At 37.1% G+C, this 18464-nt stretch overlaps 1 protein-coding gene across 12 annotated transcripts in view; it reads right to left on the bottom strand.

The window, feature by feature from the left end:
* Rnf38 (ring finger protein 38) overlaps positions 1-18464 on the bottom strand; it is a 159789-nt gene that overhangs the window by 13721 nt on the left and 127604 nt on the right. For all 12 annotated transcript variants that reach the window (XM_005382907.2, XM_005382908.2, XM_005382911.2 and 9 more), the window contains 5 exons: positions 15404-15571; positions 13892-14062; positions 10530-10691; positions 10132-10238; positions 8489-8573 (listed from right to left, as the gene is read on the bottom strand). In XM_005382907.2, coding sequence (XP_005382964.1) covers positions 8489-8573; positions 10132-10238; positions 10530-10691; positions 13892-14062; positions 15404-15571 — 693 coding nt within the window. The remainder of the gene's footprint in view (positions 1-8488; positions 8574-10131; positions 10239-10529; positions 10692-13891; positions 14063-15403; positions 15572-18464) is intronic.

Raw genomic sequence — 18464 nt, 5'->3', positions numbered from 1 at the left:
GATTTAAATATTAAAGCAGAAACACTAAATCTACTGGGAAGAGAAAGTAGGTCAAAATCTTGAGGACATAGGGGTAGGCACAGTCTTCATGAACAAAACCCAAACCACATGGGAAACCCTTCAAAGAATCAACAACTGGGATCTCATCCTATTAAAAAGCTTTCATACTTCTAAAGAAATTACCAACAGAGTGAAAAGACAACCCACAGAGTAGGAAAACATTTTAGCTAACTGTCCCTCAGACAAAGGACTTACATCTAGAACATAGAAAGAACTGAATAAACTCAGATCCCCCAAATTCAAAGACCTAATCCAAAAGTGGGCATTTGAGATGAATATGCACTTCTCAGGTGGAACAATACACGTGGCAAGTAAATACATGAAAAAATGTTCAACACCACTGGTCATTCAAGAGATGCAAATTAAAACAATATTGAGATTTCATCACCTCAGTAAGAATGGCTACCATCAGGAAATTAACCAACAACAAATGCTGGAGGGTCTGTGGGAAAAAAGGAACTCTTCTCCACTATTGGTGGCAACGTAGACTGGTGCAACCACTTTGGCAATCAGTCTGGAGATTCCTCAAAAACTTAGCATTTAACCCAGCCATTCCCCTGCTGGGTATTTTCCCAGAAGAATTAAAAACCTCATACCACAGTGATATATGTGCACCCACGTTTATAGCAGCACAATTTGTCAGAGCAAAATTTTGGAAAGAACCCAAATGCCTATCAACTGAGGAGTGGATAAGAAAAAGGTGGTATTTTACTATTACTCAGCTATAAAGATAAACTCAAGGCTTTTACAGGTAAATGGATACGAGAGGCCATACTCAAGTGAAATAAATCAGATCTGCATGTGTAAACACCATATTGTCTCCCTAACTTAAGAACCTAAAAGAATAAATAAAATCTGAAAGGTACAATAGATATTGTGTAAAGGAAAGAAACTGCTAAATACAAAAGAACAACTGGGATGAGGGAAAGAAGAAAAAGGAGGAAGGGCAATTATATATATATATACATACACACACACGATAGCTAAGATAATTGTACTACTAATTTCTACTGGTTTATTAAAAGGAACAGTTAATGTTTAATTGATGAGTCTTGCATACCTCTTATCTGGTAATCTAAGCAACTACTTTGAAGATAACAATGAGTAATACAACAGCCATTGTTGATCTCCTATCATCATCTTTTCAAATTCTGTATGGTTTTTATAGTTTCTCTGTTGTTCAGGTTTTTTGTTGTTTTACTTTTGCTCTTTTCTCTTTAAAGTAAAAAAAAAAAATTAAAAAAAGAAAATATCAAGATTCCTACTTAAATTACAGGTTCACTGCAAGAGATGATTCCTTTTCTCCAAACCTGCTTTATGTAGTTTGAGCGGACTGGCTTCCAGCAAAGCCATGAATCCTTCAAAACTGCTTCGCCATATGGATACCAAGCATGCTGCATTAAAAGATAAGCCTTTGAAGTTTTTCAAAAGAAAAAAATAATAATAAACATGAAAAACTGAAGCAATTATTGAAGGCTACCACTTCATGAAATGTCTTGAAATGGGAGTATCATTTGCAGTGGTAACTGCACTGCTAAGGAGCCCACCACTGTTAGTGAAGAGATGATCCTGCCTACTGTTGAGGACATCTACTATGAGCTCTTAGGAAGAGCTGCAGTTCAAAAGTTGGCACATGTTCCTCTTTCGGCCAGCACCATAACAACAGGACTTGATGAAAAAGTAGAGGACACTGAGACACAACTGCTGAAGAGGATTAATGAGTCACTGAGGTACACAATCCAGGTTGACAAGTCCATCAAAGTTGACAACAAGGCAACAATGCCTATCTTTGTATAACTCAAGTTTTCTGGAGGATGTGCAGAAGGATGTATTATGTGCACTTTGTTTTATTCTAATCAACACCACTGCTGCACAACTACTTAAACCTTTGAATGATTATATACTATGGAGGACCACCTAGGCAATTCTCCTTGAAAGAGGAGCAACTGCCTCCATTTTGGCTGAGCCTAACCGTAGTTCCATGTACTGTTATGTACAGAGCTGGCTAGGACTCTTTCCTTATCCCTTCAATTGGCTTTAAGCAATGCATATTAGTCTAGTCAAGGTGCTGATGTGTCCCCAGATGCCTGTTGTTCCCATGAGTGAGCCGGGATAAGACGGGATGTGTGAGCCAATGTGCCATGCTGTCAGGTGGGACTGAGCTTTGGGACAGAGGCTATCACTTCCTGGGGTTTCAAACATTACACATCAGAGCTGAAGCACTGATCCCAAAACATTAGATACTATCTCAACTGTGTTATGCAGATTACTCTTCTGCATATCCTTCTCTTTGCATTTGCAGAGGTGATTCCAGGCCTTCGAACTAGCCCAGCTCGTGGCAATCACCTACTTCCCACGGTTCTCACACTCATCCTCAAGCCACTCCCTTCTTCATGAATGAATAAAACCTGGGTTCAGCCTTGGGTCGATGCCTTTGTTCTGGATAGCCATCATCATTGGCTGGACTTAGGACCCCTTGGCTCCCCATAACTACAAATATGCCTTAGTGTCTGTTTTCTCACCATAGGATGCACTGCACGTGGTAGATTGGAATTAACTCACTAGAATTCCAATAACTTTTCATGGGATTACAAATACAAACTTCCTAGGCTGCAAGAAAGACTGGGAAGGGGCTGGGGATTTAGCTCAGCGGCAAAAGCGCCTGCCTGGCAAGCGCAAGGTCGTGAGTTAAAAAACCAAAAAAAAAAAAAAAAAAAAAAAAAAGAAAGACTGGGAAGGGCTCTCTATAATATATAACTGAATTGGTCAGTTTGTGTCAGTACTATATATGCATTGACAGAGCAGCTGCCTTAACTAGAAGGCTTTTTGATTTCACTACTTGGATTCAAGAAGCCAGTAAGATCTAGAGAAACACTGCCTAGCTAAAAATGCTACCTGAACTTAACATTTTGCAGGATGTGATTAAAATTATGAACTACATTACAGTATATGCCCTTAATTCACATATGTTCACAAAGCTCTGTGAAGAGATGGGCAAAGAGCACACACATCTTTTATACACAGAAATAAGATGGCTTTGTAAGGGTAAATCACTGGGCAGTTTTTGAGTTATCAAAGCTGCTCCAGATATTTCTTACACAAAAATAGTCATTACTAGCAGCATATTGCAGTGATACAAAAGCAGGTTGCACAAGTAGCTTACTTATGGGGCTGGGGATTTAGCTCAGCGGCAAAGCGCCTGCCTGGCAAGCGCAAGGTCGTGAGTTCGGTTCCCGGTACCGGAGAAAAAACCGAAACCAAAAAAAAAAAACACAAGTAGCTTACTTATGGCATAGTGAACCTGATCAATGAACTCTATTTCACTTTAGGGAAGAATGACAACTGTGTTTAGTAGATGGAGTGGCTACATTCAAAGCCATGCTAGAATTATGGGGGTAACTAGTAAATACTGAGATTTTTAAAAGCTAGGCATGGTGGCAGACACCTGTAATCCTAGCACTCGAGAAGCTTGACCAAGTTTGTGGTCAGCCTGGGTACATAATTAGCTCAAGGCCAGCCTGAACTACATAAAAAAACCAAATCAAAACAAAACAAAAAAAAAAACCCACAAAAAAACAAAATAAAAATCAGAAACAAAACATTATCAGAGATTTTGAAAGACACTCAGCCATGGTTTTTTTTCTCCCAGCTGGTACACAATCAACTGTCTCAGGTTTCAAGAGTTTGAACATTACTTCCTAATCACAAAGACCTAACCCCAAACCATGATCCCAGAATATGGCAGCTGCATCAACTTTGTCCATGCTAGATGAGGACTGACTGCTCGAGAATACAAAGGATGATGACCTTAAAAGTATGCTTGGGACAAGTTCCAATCTCCATTCATTGTAGATTAAAGTCAAGATAGAATATCCTGAGATTGCCAGAAAAGCACTTGAAGTGTCTCACTCCATTTCTAGCATCCTACCTTTGTGAAGCAGGGTCTCCTGCAGTGACAGCAACCAGAATGAGAATATGGAGTAGACTAGACACAAACAATACACTTTGGGTCACTGTCTCCCATCAAACCCAGATGAGACCATCTAGCTGAAGGAAAAGTCAAATGCAGGGCTTCCATTGATTCTGCATTATGGTAAGTTGTGTAATTATTTCTTTACACTGTATATTACAATGTAACTAACAACAGAAATAAAGTACACAATAAATATACTTGACTCATCTAGAATATCTCTTTGTCTGGTCTGTGAAACAGCTGTCTTCTACAAAACCAGGCCCTTCTATAGGGTGGTAGACCTGACTACTTCTATAATAGGGCCCACCATGTCTAGCTAGCTGTTACTTTAGCAGGCACTGATACTGTCTAGGACTTCCAAGATTCCACCAAGGATGGTAAATGGTAATAGTCAAATCATTCTTCATTTTTTAGATGAAATATTTCTGTAAAGGAGCAACTGCCTCATACCAAACTGTAGCCAGGTATATAATTCATAAAGGATAGAAATAATATCAGTGTATTTTTTTAAGTATCCATTATGAACTCATAATTTTAGTACATATTTGCAGTATTTTATTATGTTACATTATATGCTTGATTCTATACTGCTTCCCAGTTTTTAATCACTACTTATATTCTACAATTAGGCTGCCTTTCATAGACTGCTTTTCTCTGATTTTTTCTGTATCTGCCACAGATACAGAATGGGTAAAAAAGAAATGGCAGCAGGCAATAAGAACAAAATGAATTTTCCAAAATTTCAAAAGCTAATCCTCTGGTAACTTTGTTTTCTTTTTCTTTTCTGGTACTGGGAGTTGAACTCAGGACCTTGCATTTGCCAGGCAGGCACTTGTACCACTAAGCTGTCCCCGGCCCACTATGTGTTTTCATATGATGATTCCATAGGTTTTCTTTTTGACAGCTTTATTTGAAGAACTAAATCATCTAAATAAATTGTTCCCCTTTTGATTCCCCCACCCCAATTCTTCTAAATGCTAAAAGATGGTACACTCAATTTAATTGCTGAAATAAAGCTGTAAAAAAGCAAAAAAGAAAAACAAAAAAAAAAATTTAATTGATGCTGCTGGGCACAGTGGCACATACCTGTAATTCAAAGGCAGACAGAGGTAGAAGGATCACAAGTTCAAGTTCAGCCTGGGCAACTTAGTGAGACCACCTCAATATTTTTTTTTAAAAGATAAAGTTTCACTATATAGCCTCAAAATTTAAGGACACTGTAACTCAAGTGCCCCTGGATTTGATCCCTAATATATATGTAAACAAAATTTTTTAAATATGCTGATTACAATTAGCATATAAATTAGATCAAACTCACAATATATATTTAATATATATCTTTATATCTCTACTACATTATTGTAGGGCATAAAGGTCAATGAATACAATTTTATGACAAAATATGCTCACCAAAGGCTTACTGGATGGCAATTAAGACTTCAATCAACTTATACAAGGCTGCACATAAGACAATTGAAGCAGGCCATGATTAGTGTTTATGTACCATAAAAATAAAAGGGAAGAAGAGATTTACTGGCAGACTCGAAATGTTGTTCATAACAGACCATTTTTATACTACAATATCAAAACATGGAGGAACAAAGGAAGATCTTAGCAGAAGCATCATGGGAAATAAAGGCATTACAGTAAGACAAGAATATATTAGGTGGACTAAAAAAACTGAGTAAATTGTAGTAAGTCAAGACTAAGGAATGTCTAGGAGCTACACTACGAGAGAAAACCAAAAAAATAAGTAACATCTTTTAATTGGCTGAAAGTATATGGTAGAGTATCAAAATATTCAACCGAAAAATACAGTTTAGAAAGGGATTTCAAAGCCAAATAAAGGTATTTTTCTCTTACTGCAATTGCAACACTGTTTTTTCCACTGATATGATCAGCTGTCCTTTTTAGCAACATAACATGATAAGATTACTTTTAGTAAACAAAGTAACTCCTATACTAGGAAATAATTACAGTTCCTTTCTCTCTCAAGAAATGGGGATGCACTCAGTAGTACAGAGCTTGCCTAGCATTCACAAGTCCCTATATTCAATCCCCAGCACAGGAGTGGGGAGTGGTAGTACTGGTTCAAGTTTGTATATTTCCTCTCTTGTCCCCAACCAGCTCCAGTGTGTACACAAAGATAGCTGACAATGTAAGATCATGACCAATTACATACAACATATTTAAACTCAAATTTGCTTTCCAACCCACAAACCACACATTTAACATTCCTAACTCAGGAAATGTAAGATCAACACCATTTAGGCTTGATGATAGCATTTATTTGGTATCTATTGGTATCTATGATTCTGCCTTTTTCACAGATTGTTACAGTCCTTTTTAAAAGAGCACCTTCTTTCACAATCTTCCTACCCTCACCCCTGATACCATCATGACCATTCACTGATTAAATCCTGTCTGACTCATGTTAAAATGTCTTTCAGAGATAGAGCTGTATTTTTTATTGTTTGTATTTACTGAGGTGTAAAATACAACGGCTGGATACACACATACTCAGTGAAATGATTGCTACAGTCAAGAAAATTCTCCTGTCCATCACCTCCCACTGTCACTTTTTCTTTTGGTGGTAAGAGCACCTAAAACTGTACTCAGCAAATTTTCAGTATATACACTACTGCATTATTAACTGTATTTCTCATGATGCACATTTCTAGACTTAAGTCTACAAAATAGCTAGTTTGTACCATTTGACCTCCCTTTCTGCACACCCTCTACCCAACGTTCTACACTGCATGTATCTGACTTTAAGATTCTACATGTAACTAAGATGCATTTTTTCCCACCTTCCCTCTTCATCTATGTTGTCACAAATAGTAATATTCTCTTCTAAAGGGTGAATTATATTCCTTTGTATCTATTTTATCTATATACACTGCAATTTCTTTATCCATTCACCCATCAATAGCTATTCAGCCATATCTTGACTATTGTGAATAATGCGGCTGTACCTATTTATATTCTCACCAAGAGTTTTATAGGGTTTTTTTTCTCCACACCATCACTAACACTTACCTCATTTGTTCGATAAGAGCCACACTAACTGACAGGTTTGAGGGAATAACTGTGATTTTGATTTACATTTCCCTGATTATCCATGATGTTGAGTGCCTTTCTATCTACCCACTGGCCACTTTTATGTCTTCTTTTGAGAAACGTCTACATAGGTCCTTTGCCCATTGTAAATCATGTTATTTAATTTTTCCTATTCAGTAATGCTGAGTTCTTCACGTATTTTGACCCCTTATTAGATATATGGCTTACCAGTATTTTCTCCTCATCTATAGGCTGCCTTTTCATTTTGTTAATATTACTATGGTGGATTGACAACTTGGTGGGCAACTTGAAATACCCACCTAATTGAATCAGTGTGGTGCTGGGTGTGGAGGGCCCACCTGAGGACTGTTGCCAACCGTTGCGAACACCATAGAAAGAGAATTGGAGGGGAAAAGGGTGCCACTGATTTGCCTGGAGGAGCTTGTGAAACTGGCTTTCATGATATGAACTCAGCTCTTCTCATTGTCAGAGGAGCTCAGGACCTTGCTGTTGCTAAGGATAGCTACAGTCCTTTTTCAGGGAAATCTGATCCTTACTTTGAGCATAGCTTCCCGGCTCCAGTGCATATCCCAAAGCCTGCTGGCACAGACTTTCTAGCTTCCACCAGTGACCTTTGGGCCTTCCCAGTGCAGACACTTAATACAGACTTGCATGAGACATTGTCACAGACTCTCAATACAGACTTGCATTAGACATTTTGTCGTGGGATTTTTAGCCCTCTGGCTGGGCTTGTGCAGGACACTGCCATGCAATCCAAGCCCTCAGCTGGATTCTTTGGGTGAATATTATAAAATAACCCTATTAATTATGTGCCCTGTATTACATCTTTTCCCTTGTAAACCCTGACTGAAATAACTGCTCTCCAGTGTTTCCTACATACTAGCAGAGCTTTTACTCTCAGATATGATACCATAAAAGCACCAAAATACTTAGTAGGGCAGTCAAGGGCATCCAATTGAACTTTTCAATCAAATCTCCATGTTTTCCCCTTCACATTAGCTACACACTACATTCTATTCCTCAAGAATGTTCTACACCTTCCCTGCCTCAAACACGGGAAAATGTCCCTATTCTTCAAGATCCAACTCAAATTTTCAGGAAAAAAAAAAATTTTTTTCAGAATACCTAATCAAAACTCACCATTTTCTCATTTGCATTTTCACTGGAACTGTGTGTTAACTCTAATAGAATATCAAAGTCTACCTACTTGTTACCACAGACATGTGACACATGTTCACATTAGCTACTGAACACTTCTATGACGTATCTGAATCCTGAAATACAAGTGTTTGCTCAAGAAATATTTAATCAGATGAAAGAGTTGAGTAAAATACTTTCATGTACACAATATTCAGTTAATTTTCATTTACTAACCTCATAATTTTCTACTTCTCCATCTTCCACATCCAATTCAAAGCTGAAAGTTGGGCCCACTGCAGGTGGCACTGGAAGCATTGACCTGCAGTGAAAACCACAAGACCATTAGTATGTGAATACACTAATTCAATGAGCAGGACAGAAGAGACAAAAGCCAGTGCTACACAGATGAAGAAAGGTCAGAGTTAATGAGTTGCCAACTCTTAAAGAGCTGGCTTTATCAGAAATAAAAGCTGACAGTAAAAGCATATCATATACCACAGCATTTAAAACAAATATAGGGATAAATTTCGTAAAACGTCCAGGAGACAGGTATAATAAAAACTTCAAAAACACTAAGATAATCAGTATTACACCAGGTAAGTAAATTGTAAGACTCAAAATTGTTATCAATCCCCCAAAATTGATCTGTAGATCTGATATAATCCCTACCAAACTCCTAGCACCAAAACAAAAATAAAAATAAGCTTTCTAAATGCTGTAACTGCTGACATACTGAATAAATGTATGTATTTATTTATGATTGACTGGTGATACCAGGGATCAAACTCTCAAGCTTTGAGCATGTTTTATCACTGAACAAGCTACAATCCCAGCCAATGACTTTGTCTGGACTTTTATTTTTTAAAATTTGAGATAGGGTCTCACTAGGTAGCCCAGGCTGGCCTTGAACTCACAGCAATCCTCCTGCCTCAGCCTCCCAAGGGCGGGGATTACAGGCATGCACTACCATGCTTGGCTCAGCCAATGATTTTAAATTTTATATGAAAATACAAAAGACAACAAAAATAAACATTTTATGGACAAAGTTGGGAGACTTATGAGTTTAAGATAAACAAATAGAAAGGGAAGAGAAGAGAAGAGGGTGGGGGCTAAAACTACCAGAACAATGGGATACAGGCACATGGTTTTCTGGTATGAAGACTATCTTTTCTATCTTTCTTAAAAAGTAACTAGACAACTGAATAAATTCTTGCCAATGAAAGAGGCACGAGTAACAAATGCTACTTCTATAAATACCCTCAAGAAGTAGCAATAAATGCTACTTACTGAATACCTCAAGCAGATAAGCAGAAGGATTCATTTTTGCTAGCTGAAATATGGAAGTGATGGCTAGATCCTGAGGAGCTGTATTAGATCATGGACAAGAAGCCCTAAGATTGTGAAGACAATGAAACCATTCCTCACTGTCACACAGCTAACCACACATTCTGGAGTTTTCTTCTTCTAGACTTTATTATATGACAAAAATAACTACCATGTTTAAACCCATGAGGGTTTGTTATAGACAAACATAATCCTAGTAAAATAGTAGTAAGACAGAAACAACCTCTTGTCCTTTCCCCAAGAGAAACAGTATCAAAAGCTAGACAGTCAAAAATGATTACAAGTGACACTAGCTGTAAAATCTCTTCTGCCTCTTCATTTGTTAAAACTTACTTTCTGACTCACAGATTTCTTCCTCCTCCATTTCCCCTATGTCCTTGGCTCCTTTTTACCCTTACGTGGCTCTTCAACCCTAACCCTTTAAGATTAAGTAAATGCAATACCTAACATATTCTAAGTTGTAGACCACAGAGAAGCAAAACAATCTCAAGGTTTCTAAACTTTAAAATTCATTAAAATAAGAAGGAACTTACAACACATAAGGTAGCAAGCTGGGATGATAAGGGGGAGGTGGTATTGGCTGTTGGGACCGATATCTACTACGTCCTGTCAGCCTCCGAGGCATGAATGGAGGATAAGGCTGTAGGTGGAAAAATGTTAAAAGAATTTAAAATCATTTTACATTTATAAATAATTAATGTGTCAATAAAGCCTCTTAATTTTTAAAAGCTTACAAAGCTGTTTATTCCTCAAGTGGTACATAGTATTTCTTAAACATTAATCTAGACACAACAAGCAGTTTAAAACATAATTTTCCAACTGAAGGCTTCTGAGAATATATTTAAAATTTGGAGTATGTTCAGTTATATTGAAACAGTTCAGAACAAATAAACTGTCAAAATAATAAATACAACAACATATAAAAACTTACTACTCCAAAAGACACCTCCTGATGCAAAGGATCATGTGTCAGGAACTGTAAAGGAGCTGATGGAGGTAATGCTGGGGGATGGGCTGATGGGGGATAAGTAAAACTTCCTACTTGAAGATGTTCTCCTAAGAGTTCCACTTCATTTTCTATCCTCTGCAGAGGCTGTGAGGGTAGAGAGAGAGAAACATAGATTAGATAGATAACATAGACAGACAGATCTTCCAGTGTTTAAATCAATTTGGCTTTACTAATAATAAAACATTAATCCAAAATATACCTTTAAGGCCATACACCTCTTCATATTCACATCAATCCAAAATTCACACAAGTGGGCATAAGCTACAGTAAACACTATCTTTAACTTCAGTAAGTCTCTGAAACATGTTACTAAACACTGACATTATCCATTATGGGATACCTTTTATTAAACTTCCTCTTAAAAGGAAAGGGGAAAAAAATCACACACACACACAGAGTTATAGTTATGGGATCCCAACCTACTGAAAAGATACTGAAACACTTTACCTTCTACAGCTGAAACAGAACACTGTGTGTATTTATAAAATAGAAACATGGCTAAATACATATGATATAGTGGCATTTTGCTGTAGTAGACAAATTATGAGCTTTGACATTAGACAGAATCCTCAACTGTCACCAGACAGCTATGGCGGAAGTTAAGATAAATTAAGCTGAACCCAGTTTTGTCATTTACAAAATTGACACATGAATAGCCTACTTCAGAAGTGTATCGCTAGCTGGGTATGGTGGTGTATGCCTGTAATCCCAACACTCGGGAGGCTGAGGCAGGAGGATCACTGTGAGTTTGAGGCCAGCCTGGGATAGAAAGTGAGTTGAAGGCCAACCTGAACTGCATAGCAAAACCCTGCCTCAAAAAGACAAAAAAAAAGGTGTACTGCAAACAGTGCATGAAGTACATAGTGCTATGTGTTTTCTAAAAAAAAAAAAATAATGTTTACAGGCATAATTTACATATTCTAAAAGGAGTACAAATCATTGGATTACAGTATATTCAGAATTATGCAACCATCACCATTAATTCCAGAATATTTTCATCATCCTGTAAAATAAATTCATGCAGCTGGGTGTGGTGGTGTATGCCTATAATAACAGCACTCAGGAGGCCAAGGTAGGAAGATCGTTCTGAATTCAAGGCCAATCTTGGCTACACAGTGAGTTCAAGACCAGCCTGGATTACACAGTAAAGCCATTTGTCAAAAAACCAAAATAAATAAATTAAAACAAACAAAACATCCCACACATATTAGCACTCACTATCTCTTCCTGCCCAAGTCACTTTTCTGCTTCTAAGGATTTGCCTTTTCTAAATATTTCATATAAATAGAATCCCTTCTATGGCCCTTGTATCTAGCTTCTTTTGCTTAGCATGTTTTTAAGGTTTATCTATTTTGTGGATAGCTTCAATACTTCATTCCTTTTTATGCTTATATGCACAGTATAGAAACACCATTCTTTGTTCATCCACTAATCAGCTGATGGGTGTTTGGACTAATTTTATTTTTCTAGCTATTAGAATAATATTCCTATAAACTTGTGTATACATTTTTGTATTGACACTTTTGATTTGGCACATCTACTTTTATATGTTAGTGTGATTTCTTCCCTAAGTTACAGAACAACACTTCATCTAAATATAAGAAATTACTGCTTTGGAAGCACATGCAAGTTTAGAAGAAACCACAAGGCCTGACAATATGACAATACCAAGGAATACAAGTTCTAATTTGACCACACAACTGGACCTTTTAAAGGATCCCAAACTTAGATATGCATAATAGCTAAGTTTTGTTTGAACTCTAAATTTGTATGTATAGGAAGCTAAGAAGAAAACACGGCATGATTCCTTTCTGATTTCAAGAAGAGATTTTCTTATAGAAGAAGTTTCAGATGAGTCAAACTTCTATCATAATTGTTTCTATAGTTTTCCAAACAGCTAAGTAAGCTCACCCTCTTTGGTACTCAGTTGCTACAGTTTGCGTCTAGATGTCCCCTAAAAAATCTCATGTAATCAGGTGTCTTTTGGAGGTGGTTGATTCTAGAGTGTGTGATTGATTCCTAGTGCGGTGTTGGGGTTAAGGGTGGGTGATTGCTCGTTCAGTTAACTGACTGGATTGGCACCACCCTAATCCTGGTAGACTGGATAAAATATAAGTGACAGAAAAAGGCCCTCGCCACCCCCCAACTGCTTTTGCTGTCTTCTTCCACCATGAACTGTTGCCCCTCTGCCGTGTGCCATCCTGCTGTGAAGCTAGCTAGCTATGGACTGAGACCTCTACAAACTGTGAGCTAAATAAACCTTTGCCCTTTTTACTTTGGGTGTTGGCTACTTTGTCTCAGCAATGAAAAACGTAATGAAGACACCAGTATGGCACATAAATCCCTAGTAAACAAACAGTTTTTAGGCTCTGCTATCACAGATGGCCCAAATTCCCTTTAGGGACCTAAAGTCTTCAACTCTTAACTATTTCCAGACTATTTCTTCTGTTTTTCCTTATTCCCTGATGGTTCAGTGGTTGAATCTCCCAGTAGTTAAGACTTTCTTCCTGCAGTCTCCTCTATTATTTATACAGTATTTACATATACCAGTCCCTAGAACAGTATGCATTTCAGGGCAGAAGTAACTATGTTAATATACTACCTCATTTGCTTTCATTAGAACATAGTGGTAAGTAGGCCTTAAAATTGAGCCTCAGAAGGATTAATTTACATGCCTAAATGAACAAAAAATATCCTAGTAGCAAATATTCACAGTTTTATAACACTTTTCCAATTCAGACATACATAAAAGGGGAAAAATAGTGCAACTCATTAAGAATTTTCTTCAAATGTACTTTATAAAGGATCACAGATAAGAAAAATACCACAAATTCAATTAGACAAGTGACACTGAGATAACTAGAAAAAAATTAAGGAATGAAGAAGTCAAGCTAACATGTTCACAACAGGGTCATAATTCACAGGGCTGTAATTTGTATGTCTTGCTGCAAGGAGGCTTCAACCATCAGTGATACAGGCATGACTATCCCATCAGGTGGTTTTAACTAATTTTATTAGTAAAAAGGCCAATAAAAAAGATTAGATCAGTGTTTGTACTACCAGTGGTACAAGCCTCTTGATTGGACAGCCAGGCAAGATGGTTCAAATTGACAGAAATATGTTAAACATGTTTATATTAATTTATATGTCTGGAGATTTAATTCTCTTAAGAGCCATAAGAACGCCTAAATTATATGGTATTTAAATGGCAATAACTTACAATTACTAATCTGCCTGGTCTAATCGTTCTGGGAAAATGAAAGACATGAGAAAAAGATACTTACCGATCGTGACTGCTGTGTTTGGAAAGGAACAAACTGGCTTGGTGGTGGCAAATGAGGAGGATGATGGGGAGAAAGATGAGGAGGATGTATAAGAAATGGATCACTAGAAATAAGGGGAGGGAATGCAGCATATGGTACTGGTAAGTGCTGAACTGAACATGCCTGAAGCATCTGTAAAAGAAATCATTGCTTTTGGTTAAAAATATCTGAATACACAAATTTATAATTAAAAAAATACAAGATTAAAATCATTGCCACACTTTCCCTTTGAGCAACTTAAATTAATAAAATACAACTGTATTTTTGCATCTGCTAGTAAGTGCTGGTAACTAGCTTAATAAACTTTATATAATTCTTCCCAATCAGTCAAAATGTCTTTTAGTCTTTTTAAAACCCGCGTGTGTCTAAACGCGCACGCGTAAGAGAGGTGAGGAGGCATTACATAAAAAAGGAACTTCCAGTTGGCTGAAAATACAGTAGTTACTATGACTATTTTAAGAAATTCTGCTTTTCAGTCTTAGAAATTTTTTTCTTTCCAGGATTTTTTTTTAAAAATAAGAGCACAATTGACAATTAATTATGGTCTCTTACTACTGTAAGCTGTCAAATTTAGCAAATGGATGTTTCTAAAAAACCTAGCTTGGGTAAATGACTCTGTTAAATCATTACCAATATGTACTGTTTGCTCTAATTTCACATCCAGACCAGGGTACTAGCATCATGTTTATATTTTTCCCAAAGGTTTTTCTTTGAATACCTTTAGTTAAATCACTTAGGTCCTCTAGATTTCAGCACCTTCATTCGTGACAATAAAGAGGTTGAAATGTGCGTTAGCAGATTGTAGGATAAAGCATAAAATTCAGAGGCACAAAGAAATAAATGTGAATCTCTGCTCTTCCCATATTAATTCTCTTCGACATTAAGCTAGTCATTTAACTTTTCAGACAGAACCTAAATAATGAGGATATCATTTTCATCACAGGCTTCTTACAGTGAAGAATACCAGGTCCTCAAAGTACCCATTAAAAATCCAGTAAGTGGCAAGACCATTAATTACTGAACACTACAGTTTTGTTTGTATGCCAACCTTTATCTGGTTTTAATTATAAAGTGTGTTCATACAGGAATAAACATAGTTTGACACCACACATTCAAACATATATAAATTAATGAAAAAAATATCACATTTTAAAGCTAATTTTATTAAATGGCCACGAAAATTATGCTAAATTCTGTTGCAACAAAATTCACCTTTTTACTTGAAGTAAAGCTATAAAGACAGTCTCTTCTATAAGGCACTTAAGCCATTCTGAAGGATATTTTGTTAAAAATCACAAAACCAGAGTCAAGTTGATGTGCTTCACAGTAAGATCTAATGAGAACAAAAGCACAGACTTGGGGCTGGGGATTTAGCTCAGCGGCAAAGCGCCTGCCTGGCAAGCGCAAGGTCGTGAGTTCGGTTCCCGGTACCGGAGGAAAAAAAAAAAAAAAAACACAAAAGCACAGACTTACTGGAGGAGGCACACTACAGACAGGAAGGTGTTGTCCACTGAAAACCACAGAGCATCCTGGGACCTGTTGTGTACTGCAAGCAGGGATGTGCTGGCCTGTGCAGAGTGGAATCCCATGTGGAGCCACTGTTGTTACTGTATAGGAAACAGGGACTGTTCCTTGATGGAGCTATCAGGGAAGAAAATTATAATTTCAACTGTCTAGATACAATGTTAATGAATAAAAATTCACATCTGGACACTTACTGATACAACCCTCAGCTACACAGACTGTCACAATGCACTTCATCCAGTATTTTTTTTGAGACAGGGCCTGGCTATGCAGCTCAGGCTGGTCTTGAACTCACTATGTGCCCTAGACTGTCCTTGAACTCATGATGATCCTCCTGCTTTAGTGTGCTAGAACTGCTGGGATTACAGGTGGGCACCACCATGCTTGGCTTCTTCCAGTATTTGCAACCAAAATATTCAAATGTTGATATACAGGAAAGCTGAATATTTCTAGAGAATATAGATATTGTCAAAACTGGCTAAATGCTTCTCTTAGACTTGAGAAGTCCAAGAGAATAATCTACAAGTATTTAACACTTATAGCCTGCCTTCTGTAGTGCAGAAAACACCTCAAAAGTAATTTTTATTGAAATGAAAGCATGTATTTTTGAATACCTACTGGCAATCTACAAAAAATTGTTTGTTTAACAATTAGTGAAATAATGGAAAGTACTTAAAATTTAGGTGCTAATTTTTTTAATTTACAAAATTAAATTTGGACTAACGATGGAGCTCATTGGTAGAGGACTTGTCTAGCATGTGCAGGCCCTGAGTTCAATACTCACCATCACCAAAACACACATACTGAACAATCACCATCCCTTGTAGCCAATCTTTCTCTCATCCACCCTGCTCTGAGGCAGTGTTAAACTTTTTACCCGGAAACGTCAAGAAGAACAAGCAAGTAAACAGGCAGAAAAAGTAGGAAACCAACTTAAGTAAATAACATGACAATGATAAATCAACACTTATCAGTTGTAACTATAAATATAAATGGCCTCAATTCACCAGTCAAAAGAAACACACTGGTAGAGTGGATTAAAAAACAAAACCAACGATATGCTGTATACAGGAAACACAGTTTACCCAAAAGGAAATCCATACACGCAAATAAAAGGATGAAAAACAATCCTCCATGCAACAGGAACCCAGAAAAAAGCAGGTGTAGCTATTCTGTCTGCAGACAATGTAAACCTCAAACAGAAAACAATCAAAAGAGATAAAGAAGGTCACTACATACTTGTCAGGGGAAAACTGCAAGAGGATCAGATGACAATCATAAACATGTATGCACCAAATATTGGAGCTCCAAATTATATAAGACAATCTTAACAGGCATGAAAACACATATAACTAATAACACTAACAGGGGACCTCAACACCCCATTAGCACAAAGAGATACGTCAACTAGACAAAAAAATCACCAAAGAAATAACACATCTGAACCAAAGCTGCAAACAAATGGACTTAGTAGATGTATACACAGTGTTCTACCCCACAACATCAGAATACAAATATTTCTCAGCTGTACATGGGACTGTCTCTAAAAGAGACGACATTCTAGCCCATAGAGCATATCTACCTAAATGCAAAAGAACTGAAATTATCCCATGCATATTATCTGACCACAGTGCAATGAAATTGGAAATTAATCACAAAAGGAACTTCAAAAACTCTATAAACATTGGGAAATTCAACATCAACCTCCTGAAAAACCACTGGGTCACAGAAGAAATTAAAGAAGAAATTAAAAAATATCTACAAACAAATGATAATATAAACACAACTTACCGGAATCTATGGGATGCAATGAAAGCAGTCCTCAGAGGGAAATTTATAGCCGTGAACTCACACATAAGGAAAACAGAGGGGCTGGGGATTTAGCTCAGCGGCAAAAGCGCCTGCCTGGCAAGCGCAAGGTCCTGAGTTCGGTTCCCGGTACCGGAGAAAAACCAAAAAAAGACAACAGAAACAGAACAAATAAATAGCCTAATGCTGCATCCTGAACTACAGAAAAAGAAGAACAAGTCAAGCCCATAAGCCCAAAGACAGGAGGAGGTCATAAGGATTATGACAGAAATTAAAGCAATTGAGACAAAGAAAATCCTTCAAAAAATAAATGATTCAAAGAGTTGGCTCTTTGAAAGAATAAATAAAATTGAAAAACCCTCAGCCAACCTTATCAAAAAAAGGAAGAACTCAGATTCATGCAGTAAGGAATGAAAAGGATGAAATTACTACAGATTCCACAGAAATTCAGAAGATCACTAATACCTACTTTGAAAATCTTCACTCCCATAGGATAGAAAACTCACAAGAAATGGACAGATTCCTAGATATGTACGAATTACCAAAGCTGAGTCAAGAAGATATCAAATTCCTGAACAACCCAGTATCAATTAATGAGATTGAAAACGTGATTAAAAACCTAAGACAAAGAAAAGCCCAGGCCCTGCTGGAGTCACAGCAGAATTTTACAAGAAATTCAGAGATTTAATACCAACCCTCCTCAAACTCTTCAATGAAATTGAAAAGGAAGCAATTCTCCCTCATTTCTGGAGGCAAACATCATACTGATACCAAAACCAGAGAAAGAACCAAACAAGAAAGAGAACTACAGACCAATCTCCCTAATGAATATAGATACAGAGATACTCAATAAGATACTAGGAAAAAGAATGCAGCAAATCATCAAGAAAATCATACATCACAACCATGTCAGCTTCATTCCAGAAATACAGGGTTGGTTCAATACTCTCAAATCCACAAATGTTATACACCATATCAATGGAGCCAGACAAAAACCGCATGATCATCTCAATAGATGCGGAAAAAGCTTTCGACGAAGTCCAACATGCATTCTTGATAAAAACTCTACAGAAAATAGGAATGGACAGCCTTTACCTTAACCTGATTAAAGCCATCTATGACAATCCAACAGCCAACATCCTTCTACATGGACAAAAACTGAAAGCTTTCACTTTAAAATTGGGAACAAGACAAGGATGTC

This window comes from Chinchilla lanigera, unplaced genomic scaffold (assembly GCF_000276665.1).
Source record: "Chinchilla lanigera isolate Chin_1 unplaced genomic scaffold, ChiLan1.0 scaffold00018, whole genome shotgun sequence".
In the NCBI taxonomy this organism is placed as follows: Eukaryota; Metazoa; Chordata; class Mammalia; order Rodentia; family Chinchillidae; genus Chinchilla; species Chinchilla lanigera.
The sequence above is the reverse complement of the archived record's forward strand: the minus strand, read 5'-3'. Positions and strand labels throughout refer to the sequence as shown.